Source organism: Fusarium musae, chromosome 4, assembly GCF_019915245.1.
Source record: "Fusarium musae strain F31 chromosome 4, whole genome shotgun sequence".
In the NCBI taxonomy this organism is placed as follows: Eukaryota; Fungi; Ascomycota; class Sordariomycetes; order Hypocreales; family Nectriaceae; genus Fusarium; species Fusarium musae.
This window is the reverse complement of record NC_058390.1, coordinates 4,272,241-4,299,556: the sequence shown is the minus strand read 5'-3', so window position 1 is coordinate 4,299,556 and position 27,316 is coordinate 4,272,241. Positions and strand designations below refer to the sequence as shown.

The following is a 27,316-nucleotide window of genomic DNA, read 5'->3' as shown; positions in this document are numbered from 1 at the left end:
CTCAGCATATAATGCACATGCAAGCCCTCCGATAAGCCATCCGAACTTGTTTTCACTGTCACTTGCCAAAGCTAACTACTGTACGAGATAATTCTTTAGAGATGCCTACTGATTACAAGTTTGAGGGATGGATGGGAGAGGATGAGAAGTCAGCGGAAGGGAATATGGTTTGGCAAGAGTACGAGCCCAAGAAGTGGGAGGAGACTGACGTCGATATCCGCATCACCCACTGCGGTATATGCGGCTCCGATATTCACGTCCTCCGATCAGGCTGGGTAAGTCTAAATGAAGCTTATTGTTACAAGAGACAGCACTGATGAATGACACAGCGTCAAGCCCCATACCCCGTCGTAGTAGGCCACGAGATCGTCGGCGTCGCTGTACGCGTTGGAAGTCAAGCTGAAGGCGGCATCAAAGTCGGCGACATTGTCGGTGTCGGTGCTCAATCCGACGCATGCCTCAATCGAAAGTTGGGCGATGATAACAATGAACGGCCCAAGTGCAATGAGTGTGCATCTGGAGAGGAGAATTATTGCGCCCGCATGGCTCCGACATACGGTTCAAAGTTCCTTTCAACGGGCGATAAGACGCAAGGTGGCTATGCTCGCTATCACCGCTGCCCTTCACACTTCGTCTTTCGCATCCCTGAGGGTGTCGCTCCAGAATATGCGGCCCCGCTTCTCTGTGGCGGCGTTACTGTCTATTCGCCTCTGAAGCAATTTGGTGCTGGGCCTGGTAAGAAGGTCGGTATCGTTGGCGTTGGAGGTCTAGGACATTTTGCCGTACTCTTTGCTCGTGCGCTTGGGGCCGATGAAGTTGTAGGTATTTCGCGCAGGGAGAGCAAGAGACAGGAAGCTATGGACTTGGGGTGTACAGATTATATCGCAACTGCCGACGAGGAGGGATGGGAAACGAAGAACTCTCGGAGGTTGGACCTCATCATCTCAACTGTATCGTCTCCAAAGGTACGATGCACATTCTAGATAAAGCTGATTGACCACTAATGCACTTTACCACAGATGCCTCTCGCTGATTATATCGGCCTTCTACGACTAGACGGCACTCTCGTCCAAGTTGGACTTCCTGAAGGTCAACTCCCGTTCCGACCTGGTAGTCTCACTGGGGCGCGTCGAAGGATTGCAGGCTCAAGCATTGGATCGCCAGCTGAGATCAAAGAAATGCTGCAGCTGGTCGCAGATAAGAACGTCAAGCCCTGGGTCGAGATGCGTCCTATGTCAGAGGCAAACCAGGCTATCGTTGACTTTGAGGCTGGAAAGCCGCGATTCCGCTATGTTTTAGTAAACCCGGATTCCTGAAACCACTAGATATTTTCGTCGGCCTTGTGCGAGGTAGAGTCATGTAAATGCAAAATACGAATCATTCGTTTCAGGTCAGCGTCCAAATTATGCCATTCAAGGTTTTAGCCAACTGGCATTGAATGTGTCCAGGGCTTGGCTGGAAGTATACTGGGTACTAAGCAAATTGTGCCTTGAGAATACTCCCGCTCACTCTTATCGATAAGAATAATTGCTCTTCAATGAAATGTAGAGTTGCTAACCGGGAACTTGGCTTCCAACTGTACCCGGAGTTAACGTTGGTGATAATCTTAAGTCCAGGACCGGGCAATCAACAAAGGTAACAACCGATGCTGATATCAATGTGTATTAAAGTGCCAAGTCCTTTAATTATTCTTGAAATACAGAATAATTTTGAGTGCGTCTTACCATCTAACTCCATTATATCGCAAAGGTCTTTCCCATCATGTCTTCAACCACAGAAACACTGAACCGATTGGCGGTGCTGCCACACCCAAAGGCTCATCCCATGGTCATTACCCCCTCGCCAATTCCTGTGCCAACTGGGAATGAGATACTCATTCGTGTACGCGCCGTTGCAGTCAACCCAGCCGATCACGCTGTTCAAAAGCTCGGCATCGTCATCAAACCCGAGTTTTACCCCTATGTCAGCGGCACCGACGTGTCTGGAGAAGTCGTATCTGTTGGCCCTGATCAGACAAGATTGAAGCCCGGCGACCGTGTAGTCGGCCACGCAATGGCATGGCAGAAAGGGCATAACAAGTATGGGGCCTTCCAAGATTACTCCATCATGGTTGAGCCCATGGTAGCCAAGATCCCAGATCGTATACCTTACAAAGAAGCAGCAGTCCTTCCTATGGGACTCACAACATCAGCTGCTATGCTGTTCAGTCCCACTTTGATGGGCCTCGATCTACCCAGTGCTGGAACAGAGAGGAACTCAAAGGGGAAAATCGTTGTGATTTGGGGAGGCAGTTCAAGTGTTGGCTCGAATGGCATACAAACTGTGAAAGCAGCAGGATATATCGTTGCGGCTACGGCGAGCGGGCACAACCACGGGCTACTGAGAGAGATGGGCGTGGACTACATCTTTGACTACAAGAAAGACGGTATTGTGGAAGACATCATCACCACTCTGAGTGACGTTGGCGAGCTTGCCGGAGTTTACTGTTCTGTATACTCGGATACTGCTATTACGGCCTGTGCAACGATTGCAGACAGGCTCCCAGGAAAGAAATGTCTGGGGACTATACTTCCTCCTGGCTTGCCGGTACCTGGAAGGATACCTGATGGCGTGCAAGTCCTGGTCAATGGACATGTTCTTCTAGGATCCACCGACACTGGGAAGAAGATATGGATTGATTGGCTTCCTGGAGCTCTTGAAGATGGGACCATGAAGTGTATGCCGCATCCTGAGGTCATTGGGAAAGGACTTGAGGAGATCCAGGGTGCTGTAGATAGAATTAGTAAAGGCATGAGTGGAAAGAAGTTAGTAGTCGAGCTTTAGAGTATACATAGGGCAAAGCCACGACCTCTAATCTCAGGATAAACGTCATTGTTGAAGGTATACCAAAGTTGACCGCAATTGCTTTAAACGCGTATAAGCTTCTTCTCCAAGAAGCTAAACCTGTACATTCCACAGGGTAGCTGACGCAAAGTAAATTGCGTCTGCATATATGCCTCTTTAGCACTTAAGACAGGATATGTATTGTATATGCCCGTGGAAGGACACAGAGTTTGAAAAAGAAATTGAGTATGTACGTAAATGCTGATGTCACAGCGGACAGCTCTCTCATTCGTTCGTCGCGGCCTTTAGTTGCATAAGCCTGACTCTAACAATAGCGGTGAGACTGCGTCATGTGTAGCGATTTTCTATCAAATTAATGAATGCTCATGGTTGCCTAAAGTGCAGCCTATGAGCGGCGGTGAAACCGACCCATGGCTGCCCAGCCACGTCTGTGGTAAGTGATTCAGCACAAATAGATGGCTCTGGCGAGATGGCACTGAAACTCCCCTTCCTCTCTTGTCCATTTTTGTTCTTCTCCACCCTACCAAAGCCTTAACATGAGAGATTTATAATGTAGTTTTGCTCCACGCTTTCAAAGCCTCAGCCTTGCCACTTCCAGACCTCTCTTTATGCTGTTAGGTACATCTTGAGGCACAGAAATGGCCGACTCCGATTCAGACGCGGCACTTACCTGCTTGTTTCCCGGGGAATACAAAGCTGGCTGGATATGCGCATTACTGAGTAAACTGCAAGCGGCAAAGGCCATTCTTTATGAAAGACACCGGATGTTAGAAGCTCAACCAAAGCATGATAGCAATAACTATGTTCTAGGCCGTATGAGACGGCACAATATAGTCATCGGGAACCTCTTGTTCTACGGTACTGACCGTGCGGCCGTTGTAGCCAATAATATGCAATCCACTTTCCCTAGATTGAGATTTGTTCTCATGGTGGGAATCGGAGATGGCGTGCAGAACAGTCAGAATGATATCCGGCTTGGCGATATCGCGATGTCCTATCCAGACGGTCAAGGAGGAGCAATATGACCTTGAACAGGAGGAGATGAGCGAGTTTCAGCACGTGGCGCATCTAAATGCACCGCCGAATGTGTTATTGGCAAATGTCATCAATATGAGATCGGATTTTAAGTTGGAAAGAATGTCATCCATATCACTGAACATTGTACGAGGAGATTAAATGATCTAATGAGCAAGTGGACGTATCTAGCTACTGATAGGAATGTACTGTTCTGTTCTAATTGACTTTTATCCACATTGAAGGAAACTACGACTGCAACCAATGCATTGAGATGGCTGTACTGAAAGATGTAGTCCGGTTTCAGGATCGCCAGACAACATATTCTAGAATCTTTCATAGCAATATTGGCTCCAGAAACACAATCATGAGAAGAGCCATTAAACGCGACCTTATCAGCATCTACGCTGACTGACACAAGAACAAAGTATAGCAGTTATATGCAGCAGTTATTACTGCTATATATGCTAAGAGAATACTATAATTAGTTATATCTTATATTAATAGTTTAATATCATTAGATTGCCTCCTTATTATTGCAGTATATTGCACTGCCTTGCTCTATTTAACCGAGGTCTGTATAGCTGCTATTAGTCTATATTTTTTATTTCTATATTAATAATTTCCCTTAAACTGCTGCCTGCCTTATAGTTAGGAAAAAAAGGGTTATAGATATATTATATATAATATAATAATAGTATAATAGTATAATAGTATAATATATAAAGCTTATTAAATAGATTTTATAATTAAGGTTAAAAAACTTTATATAAAATTCTATTACTGTTAAGTTACTACTTTTATACTTTTATATATTTACTTTGCCTTATTAGTAAAAGGGCAGGTATCACGTGCTATACTGCGGGGTTATATTATTAGTCATACCAACTTCTTATTTAACACATTTACTGTACTTGTTTTAAATAACGCATATAATAATACATTTATTATCCCAGCTTGTACCCCTGACTACAGAAAGCCAAGACCTCTAACAATGTCCGCCCAACTTTTCTCTTACACGCCTCTCTATCCAGGCCCAAACTCTCTATGTGTTCGATTACTGCGTCTACATCCGTCTCAAGCCCTTTGTAACCCTCTTACGGGAGATCTCGAAGAATACCTACTTGGCAATGAAGAGGTTGGCATGTTCGAAGCACTGTCTTATACTTGGGGAGACCCTCTCGTGTCTCAAAATATAATTCTAGGGGGAAAGAGGTTTTCGATTCGCCAAAACCTCTACGATGCCCTTTGTCGTCTTCGACTTTCTGATACACCGAGGATCCTCTGGGTCGATTCGATCTGCATTAATCAATTGGATGATACAGAAAAGTCGGCACAGATCCCATTGATGGGTCACATATATTCAATTGCCCGATCAGTGATTATATGGTTGGGTAAAGGTTTATCTCCAGAAAAGGACAATAGACTCCACCAGCTATTCCTATGGGCCTCTCCAGCTCGAACTTTACATCCATGGCGGAATGGTCGCCTTGCATGGAGCCTACCGCCTTTATTAAAAGTCTTAGATGTCTTTAACCATGATTTTATGTCAGTAACTACATCGGAGACAATTGAAATTACCTTTGAGGACATCGAAGCCTTCCTTAAGCTGCCATGGTTTTCTCGACGTTGGATCATCCAGGAAGTATATAACGCCAGAGACGTCACAATTCACTTTGGCTGTCACCAGTTAAGTTGGAAGGACTTCTCACTTGCTTTAGAGACGCTATCAACCTCTCACAAGGAAGATTGCAATTCGCTGCAGGAATTATCTGCATACCGACTACTTATATGGCGGAACATCTCGAATTTTGATTCAGTGCTAGAAAGCATTGAGCACTTTTATGACTTTGCTGGCATGGATGACCGAGACCGAATAGCGGCCTTTTTGTCACTAGGGTGGCCGCATACATCCATCGGCTCTGATTTTCTTGTAAACTACGCACAATCTGTCGAAGAGAACTATATGCGATTCGCTGTCCATATGATCAAAGTCGGAAAGGGCGCCGAGATTCTCCTTGCAGCAAGCCATGGTTGCAGAGGAACGGCAGAGGCTCAGAATCACCTACCCTCTTGGGTCCCAGATTGGCGGATTGTTAAGCGGCCAAATATTACATCGAGACCCTACGGCGATTTCAACGTACACGTTACCGAGGAGGGCTGCGCGGAATTCGTGGGTCAAAAAACACATGAATTCTCCTATGATCAACCAATGGCTGCGGCTGACATGCATCATAATACTATCAAACCAAAGTCAAAGATGCGATGGTCAAAAGGCGATATTATCTGCAACTTGGTGTCACGGAATGGTTCTCATGATGTGAACAAGCTAATTATGCGGCGTTGTTGGAAATCACATCGTTTTGCAATACTTGGTGGTGCGTTCAACCTTGCTGAAGTATTAGAGACTGATTGGGAGAACTATATATCGAATATAGAGAATCCCATTAAGCAAAGATTTATTATTAAATAAAGGGCTTTTAGTTAAATATAACTATTTTTCTTTTCTTAAAAAAAAGTTAATTTAGAACACTATACTAATTAAGTAGAATTACTTACTCTTATTGTCTGGCAAAATAGCTGGATTCAACGCAGATTTGGACTGCTGAGTACATTCCAAGCTCGGCCCGTTACCGCCACCAAGGATGTCGCCGAGCACCCTGCGAATAGCTGCTCAGGATTATTTTAAAATTAGGGCATCGATTCGCATATGCCATGATCTGTGACAGACTGCCGGTAATCCCAGTATATATCGAGATGCAGTCTGTATTGAAATGAGCAGGGTAATTGATGTTCCCGTAGCCATAGCTAGGTAAGCCACTGCAAATGGCTGAGACAACGGAGGTTTGGCGACCCGGAAAAGGCTCGTTAGGACCAAAAGCCAGGAAGATGTACACGTTTTGACATGGCGCTTGGCGCTCCTCGATGTCAACAGCCGGAGCGCCGATGGCCAATGGCATAAGGAAAAGAGAGGCGAGGAAAGTCGTATTTAATATTTTCAAAACAGGTAATAGATAGTTAAATCGGTTAGTTGGTGTTTTTATATAGCGTTGTTACATATAGTATATAAAGTATATATATACCCTGTAATTTTATCTAATAACCTACTAATCCAGGAAGCAGTTATATAGGGATAACTATCTTAAAGATAATATCATTTTATAAAATAATATATCCTAGAGATAATTATATCCCTTTAAAGTAGTATTATAACCTTAGCGGTTATATTATATATTACCTATAAAATTTCTTACTAATTATTATAGACTAATAACTTATATCTTAATCTATAATAGAAGTACTAATTATATAAGGATTAAGGACCTATTACTATAATCTAGGACTAAAGCTTAAATATCTTAATCTTAAAAACCTTAATATATTAATATATTACTTAGCTAGTATATAAAAATATTTATTTAATATTAAATAGAACTTAGCTTATTAGCTATTAATAATACTTCTTTACTTTAATAAGCCTTATTTATATTATTAACTATTAAAAGATATAACTTTAAATTAATATATTTAGTATAATACCTTATATAATCTATAAATATAAACTTAATATAAATTAGTTTTTTTATTTAAAACTCTAACTATTATATATTAATAGCTTATATTTAAAATATATTATATTTATATTAAGTAATATTATATTATTAAAATATCTAGTAATACTAGCTTAGTATCTTTTTATATTAAAATACTATCTAGTAATATTAAAATAGTAGCTAAAGTTTAATAGCTTTATAATACTATCTAGATCTTATAAGCCTAGATAAGTAATTAGTAAAGTGCTATAGTAGCTAATAATAGTAGTAATAAGTAATAAGGAAAAGACTTTAGTAAAGCTTTAAAGTTACTTAAGCTAGAACCTTTTAAAAGATAAGTAACTAATATAATCCTATTTCTTACTTAAATAAAAAGATACTTTTACTTATTTTTAAATAAACTAAATACTGCTATTAAGAAACTTCTATTTATAATACCTTTAATTTAAGGAAGTGCTTAAAAGTAGTTTAAACTTATTATAAAAGACTACTTTAAGAATAATAAAGTTACTTAAGATTAAGATATTTAAAATATTTTTATAGACTAGGATAACTTTAAATAAGTACTTAAAGATAATTTTAAAGTAATTAATAAGAAATAATAGGCTATAGCTAAACTGCTTATACTTAAATAGTAAAAATTATATACTATATATTTAGCTAAGTTCTATTAGCTAATAGCTAAGACCTAGTAAGATAATAATACTTTTATAGAAATCTATTACTAAAGCTTTAAAAAAAAAGTTAAAAATAAATTATACTTTATAAATAAACTTAATAATTTAATAACTTATATTATTATAGTAATTAAAATTAATAAATAATAATATAAATATAAAAAAGAAAAAGCTAGCTATAAATATAAAAATAATTTTAATTTATATTACTTTAATTAATAATATAATAATAACTAAAGTAACTTTTATAACTAAAAATAATAATAAAGTAATTAATATAATAATACTTTATATAAAATATAATTAAGCCTTATAATACTAGAAGCTACTTAACTAAATAACTAAAAATATAAATTATAAAATATAACTAGGTATAAGTACTATAACTATAATAACTTTAAATATATAATATAATAATATCTAGAATTATATAAGCTATAAGACCTTAATTAAGTTAAGTAGACTCTAGGACTAACTTAATAGCTTAAACTTTAAATAGTAATATATACTTAAATACTAGGAATAATATAAAGCTTATATAATATACTAGTAGCTATATCTTTTAAAAATAAAGAGATATTAAAGTAGTAACTATATTTAAAAAGCTTAATTATAAGACTATAAGACCTATTTTATATACTTAAAAAAGCTATAAAAATACTTATAAAAAGGAATTATATTAATAACTTAAAAGGTAAAGAATATTAAAAATAATAATAAAAGTATTATAAAAATAAAAAAAAGAAGTAATAAAATAATACTAAATATTAAGTATAAAAAAATTAACTTATAAAAGAAGTAAAATAAAAATAAAAGGCTAAAAAACTTAAAAAACCTTAAATCTTAAAAATAATAAAATAAAAGAAAGTAACTACCTTTAATATAAAATAATTATAGTTATTATAAGTAATAGATAATATCCCTATTAAAACTAAACTTAATAAAAAAAAAGTAATATAAAAATAAAAAATAAAAAATAAGAATAATATTTAATAATCTTTCTACTAATAGTCTTAAAATATAAGATATAAAGAAGGAAAAGTATAAGTTATAATATATTATCTTTAAAAATAGGATAAAGAGATTATAAAAATATAAACTTAAAACTATAAGAAAAAATATAATAAGTAAGGATTTAGAATTTTTAAAATATATAATAATCTCTATATATAAGGAGTAAGAAAATATATTAATATAAAAAAAAGAAATATAGTTTATATTAAAGCTTATTATATTAATAATATACTTAATTTATTATATAAAGAACTTAATTTTAATATATAAAATAATATCTAGATAATATTAATAAACCCTAGATATAATAAAATCTTATAGATTTTATATAAAAACTACTAATATAAATAATATAAAGCAGAAAAGATAGATAATAATTACTTTTTTATTACTATAAAAAGTATACTTAATAATAGACCTTATTTATAAAAAGAAATAGAAAGGTATTTAATTAAAATATAATATAACTAACTAGAAATTATAAAGCTACAGTTTAGTATATTACTTTATAAATAGATTTATAAAATTAAAGATCTTTTAAATAAGATTAGGCAGTTTTAATAAATAATTAAAGAAGTAGAAAAAGAGTTTAATAAAGTAACTTAAGGAAAATATATACTTAAAGAAATAGTATTAATTAATAATACTAGTTTGGAAAATACTAATAAAATATAGTATTAATAAAAGGTAAATAGTTTATATTTAGATAATAATAATATACTATTTAAATAAATAACCTTAAATAAAGATATTAGTAATAAACTAAAGGAATAATATTAATATTAATTACTTAATAAAGAGTTTATTAATAATTATATTAATAGTAAAGGATATTATAATAGTAACTATAAGAAAGTCTACTATAATGCCTTAAAAAAAGATAAATACTATTTATAATAAAGCTATAAATAAGTAAAAAGTAATATCTATAATAAGATATAAGTATTCTAGAAATAATATAAATAATAAGTATATTAATATATTTAATATTACTTATTTAAATTAAAAAAAGATAGCTAAAAGCTTAAATTAATAGTAAAGTATAATAAAACTGTATTAATTTAAAAATAGTTATAAAGCTAAAAATACTATAGAAAAGGAAATTATTACCTTACTTACTTATTAATATAAAAAGATAGTTCTTTAATTATAATAATAGTATTATAAATTAAAAAGCTAATTACTTTAAGATCCTAATTAAAAGAAAAAGATAAAAAGTAGATTTTAATATTATATTTTTAAAATAAAATATAGATATTATCTTAAATATAGTATAACTTAAATAAGAAAACCTAATTATTAATTAAAAAAATAGTTAAGTTACCTTTCTTAATAACCTTAATAATAATAAAGAGATAATTATAAGGAATAATAAGAGATTTTAAACTTTAATTATAGGAGAAAGTATAGGTATATATAAAATAAAGTATCTATTACTTTTAAAAGGAATATAATATAAATATAAAAAAGATATATAAAGTAAAAAATAGATCTTAAGTATTTTTTAATAATAAGACTTATAAAAAAAAATAGAAATAATAACTAGCTAAAATAGATTAATAAATATACTAAAAGAATATTAAGTATATAATAAACTATTTATAAAAGAACTAGAAATAGAAATCCTTAAATATAGTAAATAAGACTATAAAATTAACCTTATAAATAATAACTTACTATTTTAAAAGTTATACTTACTTAATAAAAAAGAATTAAAAGTATAAAAAGTATATATTAATAAGATACTTTAAAAAAGATATATTAAAAAGTTAAGCTTATTTTTAATATTATTAATATTTTTTATATTAAAGAAAAATAAAAAACCTAGACTTATTATTAATTACTAATTAATTAATATATATACTATTAAGAATTAAACTTTATTTTTACTTATTATAGAACTTAAGGATTAATTATAAAATAAAAAGATCTTTATTACTTTAGACCTTAAAGATATATATAACTTAATTTATATTAAAAAAGGAAATAAGTAATAGATAGTATTTAAAATTAAATTTAGACTTTTTAAATATATAATAATATCTTTTAATTTTATTAATATACTTATAATATTTTAGTAAATAATTAATAATATATTTTAATAATACCTTAATATCTTTATAGTTTATTACCTAGATAATATCTTAATCTTTTTAAATAATAAAAAAGAATATAAAAAATATATTTATAAAGTCTTAAAAATACTATAAGATATTAAATTACTAGTTAAATTAAAGAAAAGTTACTTTTATATTATAAAAGTAAACTTTTTAAGATATATTATTATACTTAAAAAGATTAATATAAAAAAAAAAAAAGATTTTTATAATTTTAAAATAGAAAGTATTTAATAATATTAAAGAAATATAAGCCTTCTTAGTCTTTACTAACTACTACTAATAATTTATTAAAGACTTTAATAAAATTATAAATCTTTTAATAAAACTTATAAAAAAAGATAAATACTTTAAATAAAATAATAAGGCTTAAATAGCCTTTAAATAAATTAAAAAAGCTATTATTAATAAACTAGTTTTAGCTATCTTTAACCTTAATAAGGAAATTAAACTAAAGATAGACTTATTAAACTATACTTTAAAAAAATAAATTAGTTAATAAGATAATATAAGAAAATTATATTTTATTATATTTTACTTATATAAATTATATAAAATAAAGCTTAACTACCTTATTTATAATAAAAAGTTTTTAATAATTATTAATTACTTTAAGGAATTTAAATATTACTTTATAAGAAATAAGTATTAAATTAAAGTTTATATTAACTATTAGAATATATCCTACTTTACTATAACTTATAAACTTAACTAGTAATAGCTATATTATATAAAATACTTATATAAGTTTAACTTTATAATTATTTACTATAAAGGATTAAAGAATAGTAAAATAAATATAATTAGTTATAAATTAAATTATAATATTAGTATTATAAAAGCTAAAGAATAAGTACTTAAAAAAAATAAAAAGGGAAAATATAGATTTACTTAATAAATATAAATATTAAGATAAATATAGCTAGTAATTATTAAAGAAATCTTAAGTAAACTTAAGGAATTTATATATAAATTTTATAAATACTTAGTATATAGATATTAAGGAATTACTAAGACCTTAAAAAGACTTTTATAATATAAATACTAAGTTAAGTAATTAATAGTAAAAAGAGTTATTAAATAATATAATATTTATATTAAGATAAAGGTATAATAATATAAGCCTTATAAAAAACTATAACTTCTTAAAGTAATAAAAGTATTATAAAGCTTAATTATAATAGATTTTATTATTAAGTTATTATTATTAAAAAAACCCTTAATTAAAATCTTTTATAATAGTATTATAGTTATTATTAAAAGACTTATAAAGTTTTTAATCTATATACTATATAAAAAAGATATAAATACTAAAAAAATAGCTTATATCTTTTATAATAAAATAGTATAAAAATAGGAATTACTTAGAAAAATCCTTATTAATAGAAATATAATATTTATTAATAAGTTTTAGTAAGTATTAATAGCCTATATAGAAGTTAAGTATAAACTTATAATAGTATTTAGACCTTAAGTAGATAGATAGATAAAATAAATAAATTAAGTAATAAAATAGTACTTATAGTATTATATTAACTATAAATAAAATAACTAAGTTAAGAAACTACCTTATACTTAGCTAGCTTATAATACTACTTATAATAAAAATACTAAACTTATACTATTTAATATTAACTTTAATTATATACTAAAAGTATATTATAATATATAAGAAATTAAAATTATTAACTTTATAGCTATAATTAGAAGTAAGGATTTAAAAAATATATATAATAAACTTTAAATAAAACTAGAATTTATTAATAAATAGATATAATAGTACTATAATTCTAAAAGGTTAAAAGGACTAACCTTTAAGGAAGGAAATATAATATACCTATTTATAAAAAGTATTACTATAAAATAACTAAGTTATAAGCTTAATTTTAAGTATATTAGATTTTATAAGATTATTAAAAAGATCTTTAAAAATAACTATAAACTAGACTTATTAATAAAAGTTAGGCTCTATAAGGTATTTTATATTATATTACTTAAGTTAGTAGCTAATATAATATATATTAAAATTAGTAATAAACTAAAAGAAATTAATAAACTAGAACTTTATAAAGTAAAGGTAATTAAAAAGACTTAAGTAAAGAATAGTAAAAAAGAATATTTAATTAAATAAAAAGAATACTTAAAAAGTAAAAATATATAAGAACTGCTAAAATACCTTATTAATACTTAATAATTCCTAAAGAATTTTTACTAATATTAAAATAAGGAATATTAGTAAAAACAGAGTTTTAGTTAATTATATTAAAAGCCCCTTAAGATTAGGCCTTAGAGATAATTAAGGACTTAGCTTAATTAATAAAAAAACTACCCTATTCTTTTAATAACTATATACTATAAGAAAATAATTTATTACTTTACTTTTTAAGATAATATTTTATTTTTTATATATAAGTAAAGTAAGCTATAGCTTCTTTAAGAGCTTACTTAGCCCTAGCTTTATCTTTTTTTAACTTTTTATATTTTTTTATATTTTTAAAAACTAGAAAAAGGATTAATATACCTTAAAATAATTAAAATTACTACTAGAAAACTTATAAAAAGTTATAATACTTAAACTATTATAAACTACTTTAGCCTTAATATAATTCTTATAGTAATTAATATAATTTTTATTTACCTTATAGATAAGATTATAATAAAAATAATAAAAATATAATATAATATAGTTAATAAAAGTATAAATATATTAAGTAAAAGAACTAGATTTAGAAGTTTTTATATATTTAATTTTAAAAATATAACTTAATATAATAATTAGTAAAGTATATAAAAAGAAAAAATATAAGTCTAGGTTAATATATATTTAATAAAACTAATAAATAAGTAAGTAAATATAGCCTTAAAGATAAGACCTAGAGGAAGGAAAAGATTATATTATAACCTTAGCAGTTATATTATATATTACTTATAAAATTTCTTATTAATTATTATAAACTAATAACTTATATTTTAATCTATAATAAAAGTACTAATTATATAAGGACTAAAGACTAATTACTATAATCTAAGACTAAAGCTTAAATATCTTAGTTTTAAAAACCTTAATATATTAATATATTACTTAGCTAGTATATAAAAATATTTATTTAATACTAGATAGAACTTAGCTTACTAGCTATTAATAATACTTCTTTACTTTAATAAGCCTTATTTATATTATTAACTATTAAGAGATATAACTTTAAATTAATATACTTAGTATAATGCCTTATATAATCTATAAATATAAACCTAGTATAGACTAGTTTCTCTATTTAAAACCCTAACTATTATAAGTAGTATCCTTATATTAAGATAACTATATATATATATATTTATTTAATATTAAATAGAACTTAACTTACTAGCTATTAATAATAATTCTTTACCTTAATAAGCCTAACCTATACTATTAACTATTAAGAAATATAATAACTTAATATACTTAATATAATACCTTATATACTTTATAAATATAAACTTAATATAGATTAGTTTACTTATTTAAAAACCTTAACTATTATATTATAGAGTTAAGGTTTACTTATAAAAATAATATAAAAAAAAAATAGGTTATATAAGTTATTAAAGATAAAATTACTAAAAAGAAAGAAATTATATTATAACTTAATAAGTAATAGCACTTATATTATATATATTTTATTAATTTATATTAATAAGTAAATAACTTATAATATATTAAAGACTTACTATTATAAGCCTTATAAAGACTTATAACTAAGACTTATAACTTACTATAAGCTTAACTTACTTAAATATAAATTACTTAAATATATATATTTATTTATTTAATATTAAATAGAACCTAGCTTACTAGCTATTAATAAAACTTCTTTACCTTAATAAGCTTTATATATACTATTAACTATTAAGAGATATAATGCCTTAATATACTTAATATAATACCTTATATTAGCTATAAATATAAACTTAATATAAACTAGTTTACTTATTTAAAAACTTTAACTATTATACTTATTTTTATATAATTATATTAATTAAGTATCTATTAATAGATAAGTATCTTAATTAAATAGCTATAAGTATTTATTTATAATATATAAGTACTTATAGATACCTATAGGCTAGGTATTTCAAGGCCTGGTCTCTCTCAGTCTATATCTTCCGCTGCATGCTAGACTCGGTCTTCGGCGCTGAGACCTTGGCGAAGCATGAGCTTTCTTAATATCAAACTGCCAACACCTGACTTTGGCCAACTACACCGAAGAAGAGCAAGGCCGCTGACCGCAGCCTCTCTATCTAGGACTCAACGTTACTGTGGATCTGACCCCTTGGCGTTGTTCCCGCGCTCTAGGCTGGTCATCTTGCTCCGACTGCAGCGCCCACGCCCGTCACTTACAGGTGTGTCAGAGCTTTAGTAGAAGTGTTATTTGCAGTTGAGACTTGTGGCTGTGAGCTTATTCCAGCAGAGAGAACCTAGTCAGAGCTTTAGGCTCTGTCGGCAGGTTGCTCAGCGAAGGTACCCTGAGGTGCTTCGGGCAACGCGCAAGGAGAATAAGGGTCGACCACTTCCCTCTGTTAGATTTACTTAAAGCGGAAGGTAAGAAGGATAGCAAGGTAGAAGTGTTAGATATTTGAGCCGGCTAGCAGAGCTCTACCTCAGGCTGGGTGTTGATAAAATAATGCCACTTCTTATTCCCTATATCTACAGATCAAGTTCTGTTTAGGTCATATTCTATCTCCTAATTCCATAAGTTGCTATATAGAGCATGAAGTATGGATAGGAAGCTTATGGCTCACCTGTCTGAGTCTCACTCTATCGACAAGGAAAATCCATCCGGACTGGTAGATTGGCTTGCTGATGAGGTATTGAAACCCATCTCGGGAGGCGTATGGTCGATGAGGTGGGCGATCACATCTTCTCAGCCCGCGCTTTTCAGCCAGGGCCCCAGTCCAGAAAACCGCATATTCCAAGACTAAGAGCCTGTTCTTATTGAAGGAGAGTTCAACAGAAGTCTACTTGGCTATTCTTTATCTTTGACTTCTAATATAGATGCTAATGACCTCCAGATTCCTGACTCTTGAGACCTCGCTCTTAAGTGATATCAGGATTAATGACAGAGCACTCTCGACCTGAACCTTCTGCTTATCTTTAGACTTAAATATACTGGATAATGAACGAGTTCGCCTGTATCTAAAACAATAGCTGCCTCCTTATACTTGTAGATCAAAAGGAAGGTTATTTCTTTATTAACAAGTCTAAAAGCCATATTCGCTGGGGTGGAAACTGCTATACTATATTACAAGTCTTGATGTCCCTCTCAATAACTATTTACAGGTACATTTTATTTACTGATTTTCTTACTTTTTTCGTTGGTCCAATGGCTTTATGCAGTAGGCGGCCAATGGTTTCATGGCAGTTGACGCCGAGGCGTATTCAGTTGTGGCTGTGCACCAACGAGGCGTTAAACAGGGCTGCCGTTTTTTTTCAAGGCGTTCTCAAAATTCAGGCTGCATCCCAATAATCGTGCTCTCATTTAGTCTCATCAAATTGCATTCGCGCAAAGTTGAATTTGTGGTCCTGAAAATGGGTATGGACGACCGAGACGTGGAACGTGCCTGTAAAAGGATACGTCTGCAATCACCGGAGCCAGACATTATTTGTGATAATTTCGAAGATTTCTTGTTGTCAGATTCTAAATCGGTTCTTCAGCTCAAGTGCGACAACGCTTTCTCTCCAAGCATCTTGGAACCTACAGCACAGAATAAAGACGAAACGAGGCTTAACAGCGTAGACGAGGTACAGGGCGAAGACACTGTTCGCCATGTCTGCCTTGGAACGGTGAGCTTCAAGATAACTACTGTAAGCGGGCGCTGATTAGGAACAGATAATCCTGGAGGCCACATCGTCATTCTTTAAGGACCGAGAAGAGTCAGAAACCCCAGTCGATCTGCGAGAGTGTGGAACTATCATCAAGCTGAATACGGTAGAGACGGGTGCATACGCGGGCATCCTTAAGGTCTCATTTCCATCGGACTTATTACACCGCCCTTCGGTAAGGCTCAGCGCTCTGTTGACAGCCCCAGCATTGCTTCGAGTCATAATATCCAGCCCTATCGAAGAAGCATCCCAAATTGGAGATCAACTATCTAATAACGACCTTTTCCTCCAACATCCATCACCCCACGACATCAAATACTTTGAGCTGGAGATGGAATACTTCAATCCACATTACCTCATTACCCCGGGATCTCGTATGCCGCAATTGGAAGATCTTGCCATCGAATACAACGAGAGTACATCTAATTCTTCTCTGGCCTTAGACGAGAAGAAGAAAGGTCAGCTCATTGGTATTTTTGATACAGCGGCTGACCCTTCCATCCGACCCACAACTGAACCAAGTCTGCGTTTACAGACTCATCTGAAAGAGTGCGCACAATCGCCTCCTTCTTTTTTCCACGAGTAACTAATAGGATCTAGCTATCAGCTCAAAGCCCTTACTGTGATGAGTGAGAAGGAGTGCGTCAACGTTGAAAATCCTCAATGTCCTTCGCTATGGGCTGCACGGGATGTATCCACTCGCGGAAACAGGTATGTAATCAAGGCGAGGTACTGGAGATTAATGTCTAAGAAGCAACAGAGAATATTGTCACAGAATAACGGGACATAGGGCCGATGCTGTGCCTATTTGTGCTGGAGGCATTCTTGCTGATGTGAGATGATCCTCAACCCCTCGCTTTGTTTATCATACGCAGCTGACTAGGTTTGGCTTAATAGGAGATGGGGCTTGGGAAAACTCTCTGCGTACTCTCCCTTATTTGCTGGTCGCTGGACTTGCTGAAGGATACGGATGCCCAAGGAACCTGTTCTGAGTCGTCGACAACATTGGTTGTCATACCCAAGAGCAGTACGATCCGTGAAGACGTGGTACCAGGCTTTCACTAATATTTAGCAGTGATTCCTGGCTGGCAAGCCCAGATAAAAAGCCACATTATACCGGGCGAGATCCGTGTTGTCGTCTATCATGGTAGTGGTAGACATACTCTTGCCAAGCACTTCCGAAACAATGACATTGTCTTGACAACGTATCAGACCCTAAGGTCTGACTGGGCTAACAAAGGTCCATTGTTCACAGAGAAATGGTTCCGCGTCGTTCTAGATGAAGGTCAGTATTGTCTCCCTATGGACTTTCATGTGTTTAATGGACATAGCCCATCGTATCGGTAACAGGTCAACTCAAGTTTTTCAGGCCGCATATGAGCTCCACTCATCGAGGCGCTGGTGCCTCACGGGAACTCCTATCGTCAATTCCATCGACAACTATGGGGCATTACTGGCCTTCATACAGATGAAGCCTCTTCATGCCAAGGACACTTTCGATCGTTGGATATCCAATCCGATTCGAGACAGTGTACAGGAAGGCCTTCGAAAGCTACGAATCTTGGTTGAAGCAACGTGTCTCCGCCGGACGAAATCTAGCATTTCGCAGGCACTACCACCTCCGACAATTCGCGAAGAAAAGGTTGACCTGCATCCATATGACCGCGACCTTTACGACTTCTTTGAATCAGAAGCGGCCAGAATTGCTGCAGACCCTGCCAAAAATTCAAAGACGGGTAGGGAAAAGAAGAATGTCCTGTCTCTGATTCTCAATCTTCGCCGGATTTGCGATCATGGAGAGGACCTCTTACCCGCTTCTGACGTTGAAGCGTGGAGGCTGCAGAGATCTCAAGGGGCAATTTTGCAGACGATACCTCGACCGAATGATGGTATTGGCTCATACTGTCAGACATCGCCGTCTGCCAAGGCGAAGAAATTGATACACAACATTCGGTTAGAGCAAGCGAACAACTTGGAAGAGGCGGTGACACCACCAGTGAAAAGGTATTCGTATCCAACAAAACCATACTCACGTCGCTAATGGTAATCAGCGTGGTTTTTAGTTACTGGACTAAGATGCTCGATCTTGTTCAGAAAGCTCTTCTGCAGGCTGGTTTATCATGCGAGAGGATTGATGGCCAGTCATCCATCAAACAACGAGAGACAGCGCTGTCCAGATTCGCAAATGACCCTTGCTGTACTGTAATGCTGACCACCCTTGGGAGTGGCGGGGAAGGGTAAGTGTTTAGGCGCCCACTCTTAGCAGATACTAACAGCATAACCACTTTCTAGCATTGATCTTACCTCAGCTAATCATGTGCATCTTCTCGAGCCTCATTGGAACCCCATGGCGGAAGAGCAAGCGATTGCACGTGTTCATCGAATAGGTCAGCAGCGGCACGTCACCACCACCAAGTATATAACTCCAGACTCAATCGAGGAGGTGAGTGATATCCATCTGTATTTACCAGTGAAGTTGGTTGCTAGAAACCATGATCTAACTGCGGTCGGGTAGTATGTTCAACAGATTCAAGTTAAAAAGACACGGCTTATTCAGGATACTTGGAGTATCAATGATGACTCTTCTGCGAATGGTATCAACGATGAGACTTCAAGAGTATGTAATGATACATGAAGGTATAAGGACTTTAGACTAACTCCTTCCAGAAGCTTGAGCGATGGCTAGCTCAGAAAAGTAACATGTAAATAGAGATCAAAATAAAAGCTCCGAGCTGGTTACATGACACAAAATATTTTAATGACATATTTGACCCATCTGTCAATCGCCGTGGGAACCTTCGTTTTCTTTTTCTTTGATTCTCCGGCGTTCCTGTGTAGTATTTTCAACTAACTCTTTCCAAGTCATCCCGAGCCACTTCGAGATTTCTCGTGCCCCCTTTTCGTCCCTAATCAGTCTTGTCCAGGGTGTTGGGCTAGGGTTTGCTCCTTCAAGAAGTAGGAACTTCATGAGATCTGCTGCTTGTTGTGTGGTTTTTCTTGCTGCAAATTGCAAGGGTGTTGGAGAGTTTGTTACCAGCTTGCCATCAACTGCGCAGCCATGCTGAATTGCATAACGCGCCAAATTGACGGAACAGTTAGTATCGGCAATATCTCGAAGAACCTTGATCCTTTCTGGCCTTGATAATGTTTCCAAAGCCTTGCATTCTTCCCAGCAACTAAGCAGCATGCGTTCGCGGATTGGCTCATTTTTAGTGGTGGCTATAGCATATCGATACGCGAATGCCTGTGTAACACGCATGGCGGATTTGGGGATACCGAAGCCTGAGGTCAGTATCGGCCTCCATAGTTCAAACATATTTTCGGACTCTGATGCCATTATGGCTTCGAGTATAGTCCTCAATGATGGTTGAAGTTTAAACGTATCATTTTCACCCAAGTCCAGTGTCGCAACCCAGCGTAGCAGAGTTTCTGACAAGCTGACACTCCCACTTTCTACTATCAGCTTGGCTATAGTTCCAAACCTCTCCCAATCTATACGACCTGGACCATCCTTCGTGAGGAATGCTCCCATGAGTAGCCCAGAGTCGATGAACAGGTTTAGGATTTCGGGAGAACCAATTTTGGCAGTGTGGATTGCCATCTCCATCTGCACACGCTGGTCTAAATTGCGCAAACAAGAGATCAGGGGCGTTATAATCTCTACCCTGTTGGTTTCAATCAAATCAAAGATAAGAGGCTGGAGTTCTTCGTCTTCAACTTTTATGGTGGGGGTAGCGCTTGACGTTCCAAAATCTTCAGCATGTGAGTGGCCATACTTCAAATGTTCATCTCTCATCTTTCGTGAAATGAAGCCTTGAGTCACAAAGCGACAGCCTGTGACGTTGCAGTTCCATGGCTTCTGGTGATTATTTTCGTGAGCTCGGCGGCCTGTCTTCGTCTCAAAGCCGTAACGACGGTAATAACAGCTCAAAAAACCGCATCTGAAGTACATGGGTCCATAGTGGTAAGAAAGTGATTGTAAAATGGAAAGTTTGTTATCGTCGAGGCTATCAAGCCGCTCATGGAGAGCAATTGAAATTCGGGGAATAGCGAGCGGGCAGTCATGCAACCACTGCTCCGCTGTTGATCAGATTAGTTCTTATTGCCGTATCTGAAGGTCAATCTACTAACGCTTATTGATCCGAAAGTCCGATTTGGAAGATGACGCCTGAAAATCGGTACAGCCCTTCAGCATCTTTACCAAAGCAGGCTCTTGATCCTCCAGGCCAAGGATGACTGGGTGAAGAGAACCTTTGCTTTGGTCACTCTGCGTGTAAGTATCTGACGACCGTGTCTCGAGCAGTATTCTCAGCTGATCGATAAGAGCATCAGGTATGGTTTCTGAGCCAGATAACCTTAAATATTTGTGGATTAAGTCTAGCCAGAAGCTCGATGAGAAGTGATGCAAGCGATACGCCCCCCACAGAATGTTGGCATCAATTTCATCTTCGGTGAGATCTGGGTCATGGTGGTCCTGGCACATATAAACGACGCAGCGGATAGCCAAGTCAAGCGCCGTCTCAGAGAGAGTGATTGAGTTCTGTATCTTGGTGCTGAAGATGTACCTGACCGGTGTTAGTCACTGATAGAGGGTGTTTTCCTTTGACGCACTCTCGAACTGTGAAGTGGACGAATTGAACACAACCATCTACTACATCAATAATTGGGCCGCAGATCTGTACAACATTGACTCTCGCTTGAACTCTTGGTAGCTTGGAGGGGACTTTAGGGTCAACAAGCAGTGCCTGCTCGATTTCCTTCAGTGTCATCGGTGATGGGGCACATCCAACCCAGCCAAGTATCGAGCGAGCAAGCCTGGTTCTTTGGGGATCTTGAGATGCATTAATCTGCTGTAGTACCCTACCATAGCTATACGAGTATTAGAAAGATAACAGAAATAGCAGATAAGCGCATACGCATCCTCTAAAGACGTTGGGAGATGGTCCAGTTGATTCTGGATGTCGCCAGTATCGTTGATGTAGTATATGATTTTAAAGATAACCTTGACATAAAGAAACATTCCTAATATAACGTCAGTGGTTCTGGTGACAGGTATTCGAGGTTTCAAAACAGACATAGCGAGAACAAACCTTTGGCTCGTGATGCTAGCGATGCAGCCCATCCTCGGATCTGGTGTTGAACTTCTGGGATGAAATCCCTCTCTTCGAACCATTCTCTTATAGTTTGGTCGATAAAAGTCTGGATACTACCAGCGTTATTCTTGTCAACCTGTAAATCTGTAGTCCTGTCGTCCAAATCACGAGAGATATCGCTCTCAGCACGGCTAGTTAACAGGATGTGACACTCGTCACATTCACCGCTTAGTCTCACGAGTTCCTTGATCAGTCTTGAGCGCTGTACAAGTTCAATCTCATCTAATCCGTCAACGATGACTCGGACAACGCCAGCGCTCTGTATAAGCGTTTGAAAAATAGTTGCAGCGACTTTGAAATCGTTTCCCAAGTGTTGGAGGTCTGATTGGCACAGCATTGTCTTGAGGGAGAGGGATGTAGATGCTAGCTGGAATAATAATGAATGGAGAATAGACAGTGCCGATATATGACTGTCAAGGTACGTGAGAAAAGCAAAGACGGTATGGGTCCCACCCAAAGACTGAGTGTGCTTGATCACGCTACTTGCAAGCAGCGTCTTGCCTATACGAGTAGTTGATTAGTGTATATCGCATGGATTGTAACAGAACTAGTGGCTCACCGGCTCCTGGGATCCCACGGAGCCATAGAATAGGCTTTGCCTTGTCTTTGCCGGCGAGCCAATTCTGGAATGATTCGTTACGGAAGAGCCATTTCCCGGTTCCGTTGCAAACAGATTCGCTGAAACGATACAGGTCGGCATCGTAGTTCTTCGGTGCCAAGTGTGCTCGATGACTGGCATATTCTTGCGCGATGCTATTCTCCTCTGTCTGTACGAAATGCTGCAATTCACGGTTTCGCATTTCGTCTGCTCTGCGTATCTCCTCCATGCGAACTTCTCTTCTAAATAGGTCGCGATGGCTTGCCATATGTTTTACCACGACCTGTATCCTGTCTTTATGGCGAGGCCAGAGCATCTCAAACATAACTTTGAGACCTTGTTTACTGTTAACCTGGATGACAGGACTGGAAGCCTAGAAGACTTACGGCGCATACTAAAGAATTTGGTAGAGATCAAGTAAAAGTGCAGAATATCGCGAAAATACAGCACCAACAATGCCTGCAAACGGTTGTTGCCGGCAAACATCTCGGCCAGTTCGCAAAAGTCAGGCAGGGCATTCCCAATCTCCTCCCGCGCATTGACCAGGGCATCGAATGACTGTTTAAGAACGTCAGCCCATAGCAGCAGAAGCTTGATTGGGCCCCATATCAGCGCTAGGATGTCGGGCTTGGCTTGCACAAATGTCTCAACGACACTGCTATATTCGCGAAGTCGAGCTAGGAACGGTTCAATCTTGGATAAGTGGCGAAGGCGACCGGATTTTGCCTGCTTGTCTTGGAGCTTTTCGATGTCCTGGTAGACTTGCTCGATGCTAGTCGTTTGGATAATTTGGTCGTAGAAACTATGGCCCTTGAGCTTGTCCTTGAAATCAAGCATCGCCGCTTGGAAGGCACGCTGCGTAGTAGCCATGGTTTCTCCGCCTTTACCAATTGCATAAGAATGAGCAACTTCAAGTTGTTAGATCAGCAACTCTTAGGAAACAAGTTAGGCGAAGAACGGATGCGGGGGTTGAAAATGAGGCGGCAGAATCAGGCTGAGCAAGGCATAATCGACAACTGTTGGTTCAAAACTTTTAATTGCATACCATGCATGCTGACATGGCACTGAGTCATTTGATTGGATCTAAGAGAATGGTAAAAGGGCTAGTCTCTTCTGCTACTGATGCTCTACTGAGTCTTGCTATTGACCTCCTACCTGCTGTGACCTATAGCTAAAGGTATCCTTAAACTATAAAAGAATTAGCTATTAATAATAAATTAGAATTTAAAACCTAGATTAAGATCTGTAAGAATACTATCCTTATATCTTATTTTTCTTTCTGTATACGTTAAGCATCTTCTTGTCAAGCTGTTGCATATCTTTTAGACCTCTCTCCTCCAAGTCATCCTCAAGCTCAGACTCTCCTATCTTCTGGTAGGTAAAAAAGAGCTCTCCGTCTTCATCCCTCCGCCATCGCACAATTTTAAAAAGTCTGGGTGGGATCAGCGAGGTGTCATTCCCTCCTGTTCGCACATTTGGATCGCTCTTGTAATAGGTAATGAGAGCAAACGGGTGCGAATTATGCACAATTCTCTCGTCACACCATGTCGGAGCCCAGTTGAAAGCGAGCCTGGAGATCTCAAATCGCTGGTAGTTTGGGTTTTCTCGGTGGCCATAGAGCACTTGGAGAGCCTTGCGGTCCTCTCGGCGCTTTGGCCTGTTCAGCCAGTGCTCGTATTGGCGGGGCCATCTGTTCCGCACTTCGGCAACGGTCATATAGGTAGGCCTGTATCGGAACAAGGCTTTACCTTCTGGTTCTTCCGGATCCTCTGACCATTTCTCGATTGTCGGTATGAGATCGGGGTGGAGGATAGGATCTCCTACAGTCTGAACCCAAAAGTCTTCTTGGTTCCTGTCCTTATATCCAACAATCTTGAGGACTTCGAGATCAACTTCGTCGTAGGGGCGCCCTGCAGGTCTTCCGTCAGGGCCCACGCGGGCATGCCAGTATGTGCAAACAGCAGCGTTGTCAAACTTCTGAACCGTGGCCTCTGGAATCCAGTGATGGACAGGTTGTCCAGTCCCCTCTTTGAAAGCAACACGCAATTCGAAACAGTATTTCTCGGGAGATACTCTGTAAGAATCGATATACTGTGGAGACCCACCCTTAAGCAATTGCCTAAAGTCCTTCTCGGACTGATCGATGAAATAATCGCCGATGTGGCTGGATTCAGAGTCATCCCGGAGGTTATCCTCCGGCGTCACCAGTTCCTGTTTTAGCTGAGGTGTCTCTGACGGGGAATCCGCCTCATTAGGTCCTGTATCTGCGGTGTCTGTCGTCTGTGTATCCTCTATAGCCTCAGAGGTACTAGGCTCGGCTCGTTCAATAATACGAAAAAGCTGGTTCTCAAGCGCTTGAACCTGGGCCTATATAGCGTCAGAGACCCTGACATGGACTAGAGAACATACAGACCTGACGAGTTCGTAGGTGTGTTTTCAGATCATCCAGTGAGTGAAGAGTGGATTCGCAGCAAGGGCACTCCATAGGATACGCTAGCGTTGCCATCCTAACTAATTCAGGCGCTCAAGGGCCGAAAATGTTCTAAGCAGATAACGAAGAGCGGATCCTCATTGTCATGGAAAGCCTCGGTTGCGGGGGAAATCTTCTCATGGATCATAAATAGCTCATCGGCCGAAGGTTTTCCGATGTTTTAGCTGTATTCTTCCGTTGTCCTCTGTTAATGCAAGGCACGTCAAGGCGTCTGCAGCCAACGCGGAATCATCTCTATAGAATCAGGGACGATAACTGGCCAACCAATGTTAATAAATGTGTTTTCTCATTTCTATCTTGTATAGTCTTTACCTTCTCTCGCACGTACAACACCACGATTGAAATGCCCCAAATGCGTGAGCTGTGGAAAACCCAATCTCGTATTTAGAATGACTAAATGCCTTACACCACTTCGTCAAATATAATAGCGATATTCGTGAACTGCGCTTATCTGCCACTAAGCTTAAGGTTGCGGGCCGCGATTGGGCTAAGCGGATCCGTGCGATTGAAGTCACTTAAAAACATTTATACACTTCTGATGGCCGGGCTCTGTGCTGAGTTAAACTCTTAGCCATCAAATCTCGACTGTAAATAAAATATCTAGCTAACAACTTGACCCTGACCATAAAAAGTGTTCTACTCGACTTGCTTCTCATGTCTTCGCTGATCTGCACTAATCCAGTAAACACCCTTCCGTGCTTGAATCAATGGGTCATTGGACGACTTGACACCCTCAATACTGCCCTTCTCCGGGTTAGGCTTGAATGCGATCTGTTGCTGCTTAGCAGCATTATCGTCCGATACCTTGTTGATCTCCAATGTGCCAACAGGGATAAAAGTCTTGCTCTTATATGGAATAGTAGCATCGTCTAGAACATCATCAGGTCCAGCAACATGCGCCTGGATGGTAAGCACGATTGGCTTATCTGGGAAGCGCTGTCGGAGGTCATCCTCCAAATAGTCGTTGCCAAGCTTCGCAAGCACCTCCTTGTCCTCGGGAGTCTTGTTGGGGTAAAGGTGCTCTCCATCAGCGGGATCAAGACGATAGCGGACGTTTGTGACTTTGCCGTCTTTGTTGGTGAGAACATGAGTGTTGGGCTCATAATATGTGATAGTGCCGTAGTTATGAGGGTTGGGCTTCTCAGAGGTAACAAAGACAGCAGCAGACTTGTGCTCAGGGTTTCCAAGGAAAGACAAAAACGCAGCGTGGGCTTGGTCATAAGCCTTCTGCTCCTTGGAGTAGTCTCCGCCGCCAGCCTTGGCCTTCTTGAGCTGCGCGTCGGTAAATCCATCAGCACCAAAGAGCTTGAGGAAGGTCAAGAAGTCTTCGCCGTTGCGGGTTGCGAATCCATTGAATGAGTGACTGATCAGATCAGTGTGGGTGTTCTCGTCAATCTGGAACCTAATGGCAACGCCCTTGGGTGTAGCACCATCGGCAACGTCTGCAACATGAGGGAGACCGCCCCCAACAGAGAACCGTGCGATCACCTTGGTGGAAGGGTTGTTGAAGTGGGCAGCTGTAGAAAGCGCCTTGGCCTCTTCTGTTGGTGTAAAGGTGCCTTCGACGAGAAGGCCTTTGGCATGGGCTGCGAGTTCATATCGTCAGCCTTGAATCGTCGTCTATTATTTCGAGAAACTTACTTGTTCGGTAGCCAGGGTGCTTGCCAAAGATTGCCTGCATAGCATTGACCAAGTCCTGAGGGAGCTGGTCCTTGGGCTGCTGAGTCTCAGTTGATGAAACATTTGGGGCAGGCTTAGATGTCTGGTCTGGCGTGTTGGTCACACCAGTGGCTGAACAAATGACTTGAGGGGACATTGTGAAAGTAGTTTGTAAGCAGGTTAAGATGATAGGGAAACCGACTGGGAGTGAGATCAATGCGAGAAGAGCAGATATTTGAGGATAAGATGAAGCTGGCGTCGAGGTACTGAGTGCGAGAGGCTTGACTACTAGCTCTCACTCGTATCTGCCAACTTTCAGCTCGCAATTCAAC

General features: G+C 36.6%; 7 protein-coding genes across 7 annotated transcripts; 3 read left to right on the top strand and 4 right to left on the bottom strand.

The window, feature by feature from the left end:
- Positions 1-101: 101 nt before the first annotated feature.
- J7337_006277 (uncharacterized protein) lies at positions 102-1,316 on the top strand (the record flags this gene model as incomplete). The annotated part of the gene is made up of 3 exons (XM_044823941.1): positions 102-275; positions 330-965; positions 1,020-1,316. 3 exons carry the CDS (start codon positions 102-104, stop codon positions 1,314-1,316), a joined length of 1,107 nt encoding a protein of 368 aa, XP_044682432.1.
- A 445-nt stretch (positions 1,317-1,761) lies between these two features.
- J7337_006276 (uncharacterized protein) lies at positions 1,762-2,823 on the top strand (the record flags this gene model as incomplete). Its single annotated transcript, XM_044823940.1, has 1 exon — positions 1,762-2,823. The coding sequence occupies one exon, from the start codon at positions 1,762-1,764 to the stop codon at positions 2,821-2,823; it is 1,062 nt and encodes a 353-aa protein (XP_044682431.1).
- Positions 2,824-16,789: 13,966 nt separating this feature from the next.
- On the top strand, positions 16,790-17,669 carry J7337_006275 (uncharacterized protein; the record flags this gene model as incomplete). Its single annotated transcript, XM_044823939.1, has 2 exons — positions 16,790-17,044; positions 17,091-17,669. The coding sequence occupies 2 exons, from the start codon at positions 16,790-16,792 to the stop codon at positions 17,667-17,669; spliced, it is 834 nt and encodes a 277-aa protein (XP_044682430.1).
- A 4,179-nt stretch (positions 17,670-21,848) lies between these two features.
- Positions 21,849-22,573, bottom strand: J7337_006274 (uncharacterized protein; the record flags this gene model as incomplete). Its single annotated transcript, XM_044823938.1, has 2 exons — positions 21,849-21,952; positions 22,174-22,573. The coding sequence occupies 2 exons, from the start codon at positions 22,571-22,573 to the stop codon at positions 21,849-21,851; spliced, it is 504 nt and encodes a 167-aa protein (XP_044682429.1).
- A 142-nt stretch (positions 22,574-22,715) lies between these two features.
- J7337_006273 (uncharacterized protein) lies at positions 22,716-23,704 on the bottom strand (the record flags this gene model as incomplete). The annotated part of the gene is made up of 2 exons (XM_044823937.1): positions 22,716-23,199; positions 23,289-23,704. 2 exons carry the CDS (start codon positions 23,702-23,704, stop codon positions 22,716-22,718), a joined length of 900 nt encoding a protein of 299 aa, XP_044682428.1.
- Positions 23,705-24,094: 390 nt separating this feature from the next.
- Positions 24,095-25,340, bottom strand: J7337_006272 (uncharacterized protein; the record flags this gene model as incomplete). Its single annotated transcript, XM_044823936.1, has 2 exons — positions 24,095-25,201; positions 25,248-25,340. The coding sequence occupies 2 exons, from the start codon at positions 25,338-25,340 to the stop codon at positions 24,095-24,097; spliced, it is 1,200 nt and encodes a 399-aa protein (XP_044682427.1).
- Positions 25,341-25,961: 621 nt separating this feature from the next.
- On the bottom strand, positions 25,962-27,141 carry J7337_006271 (uncharacterized protein; the record flags this gene model as incomplete). The annotated part of the gene is made up of 2 exons (XM_044823935.1): positions 25,962-26,911; positions 26,967-27,141. The coding sequence occupies 2 exons, from the start codon at positions 27,139-27,141 to the stop codon at positions 25,962-25,964; spliced, it is 1,125 nt and encodes a 374-aa protein (XP_044682426.1).
- Between the last annotated feature and the right edge of the window lie 175 nt (positions 27,142-27,316).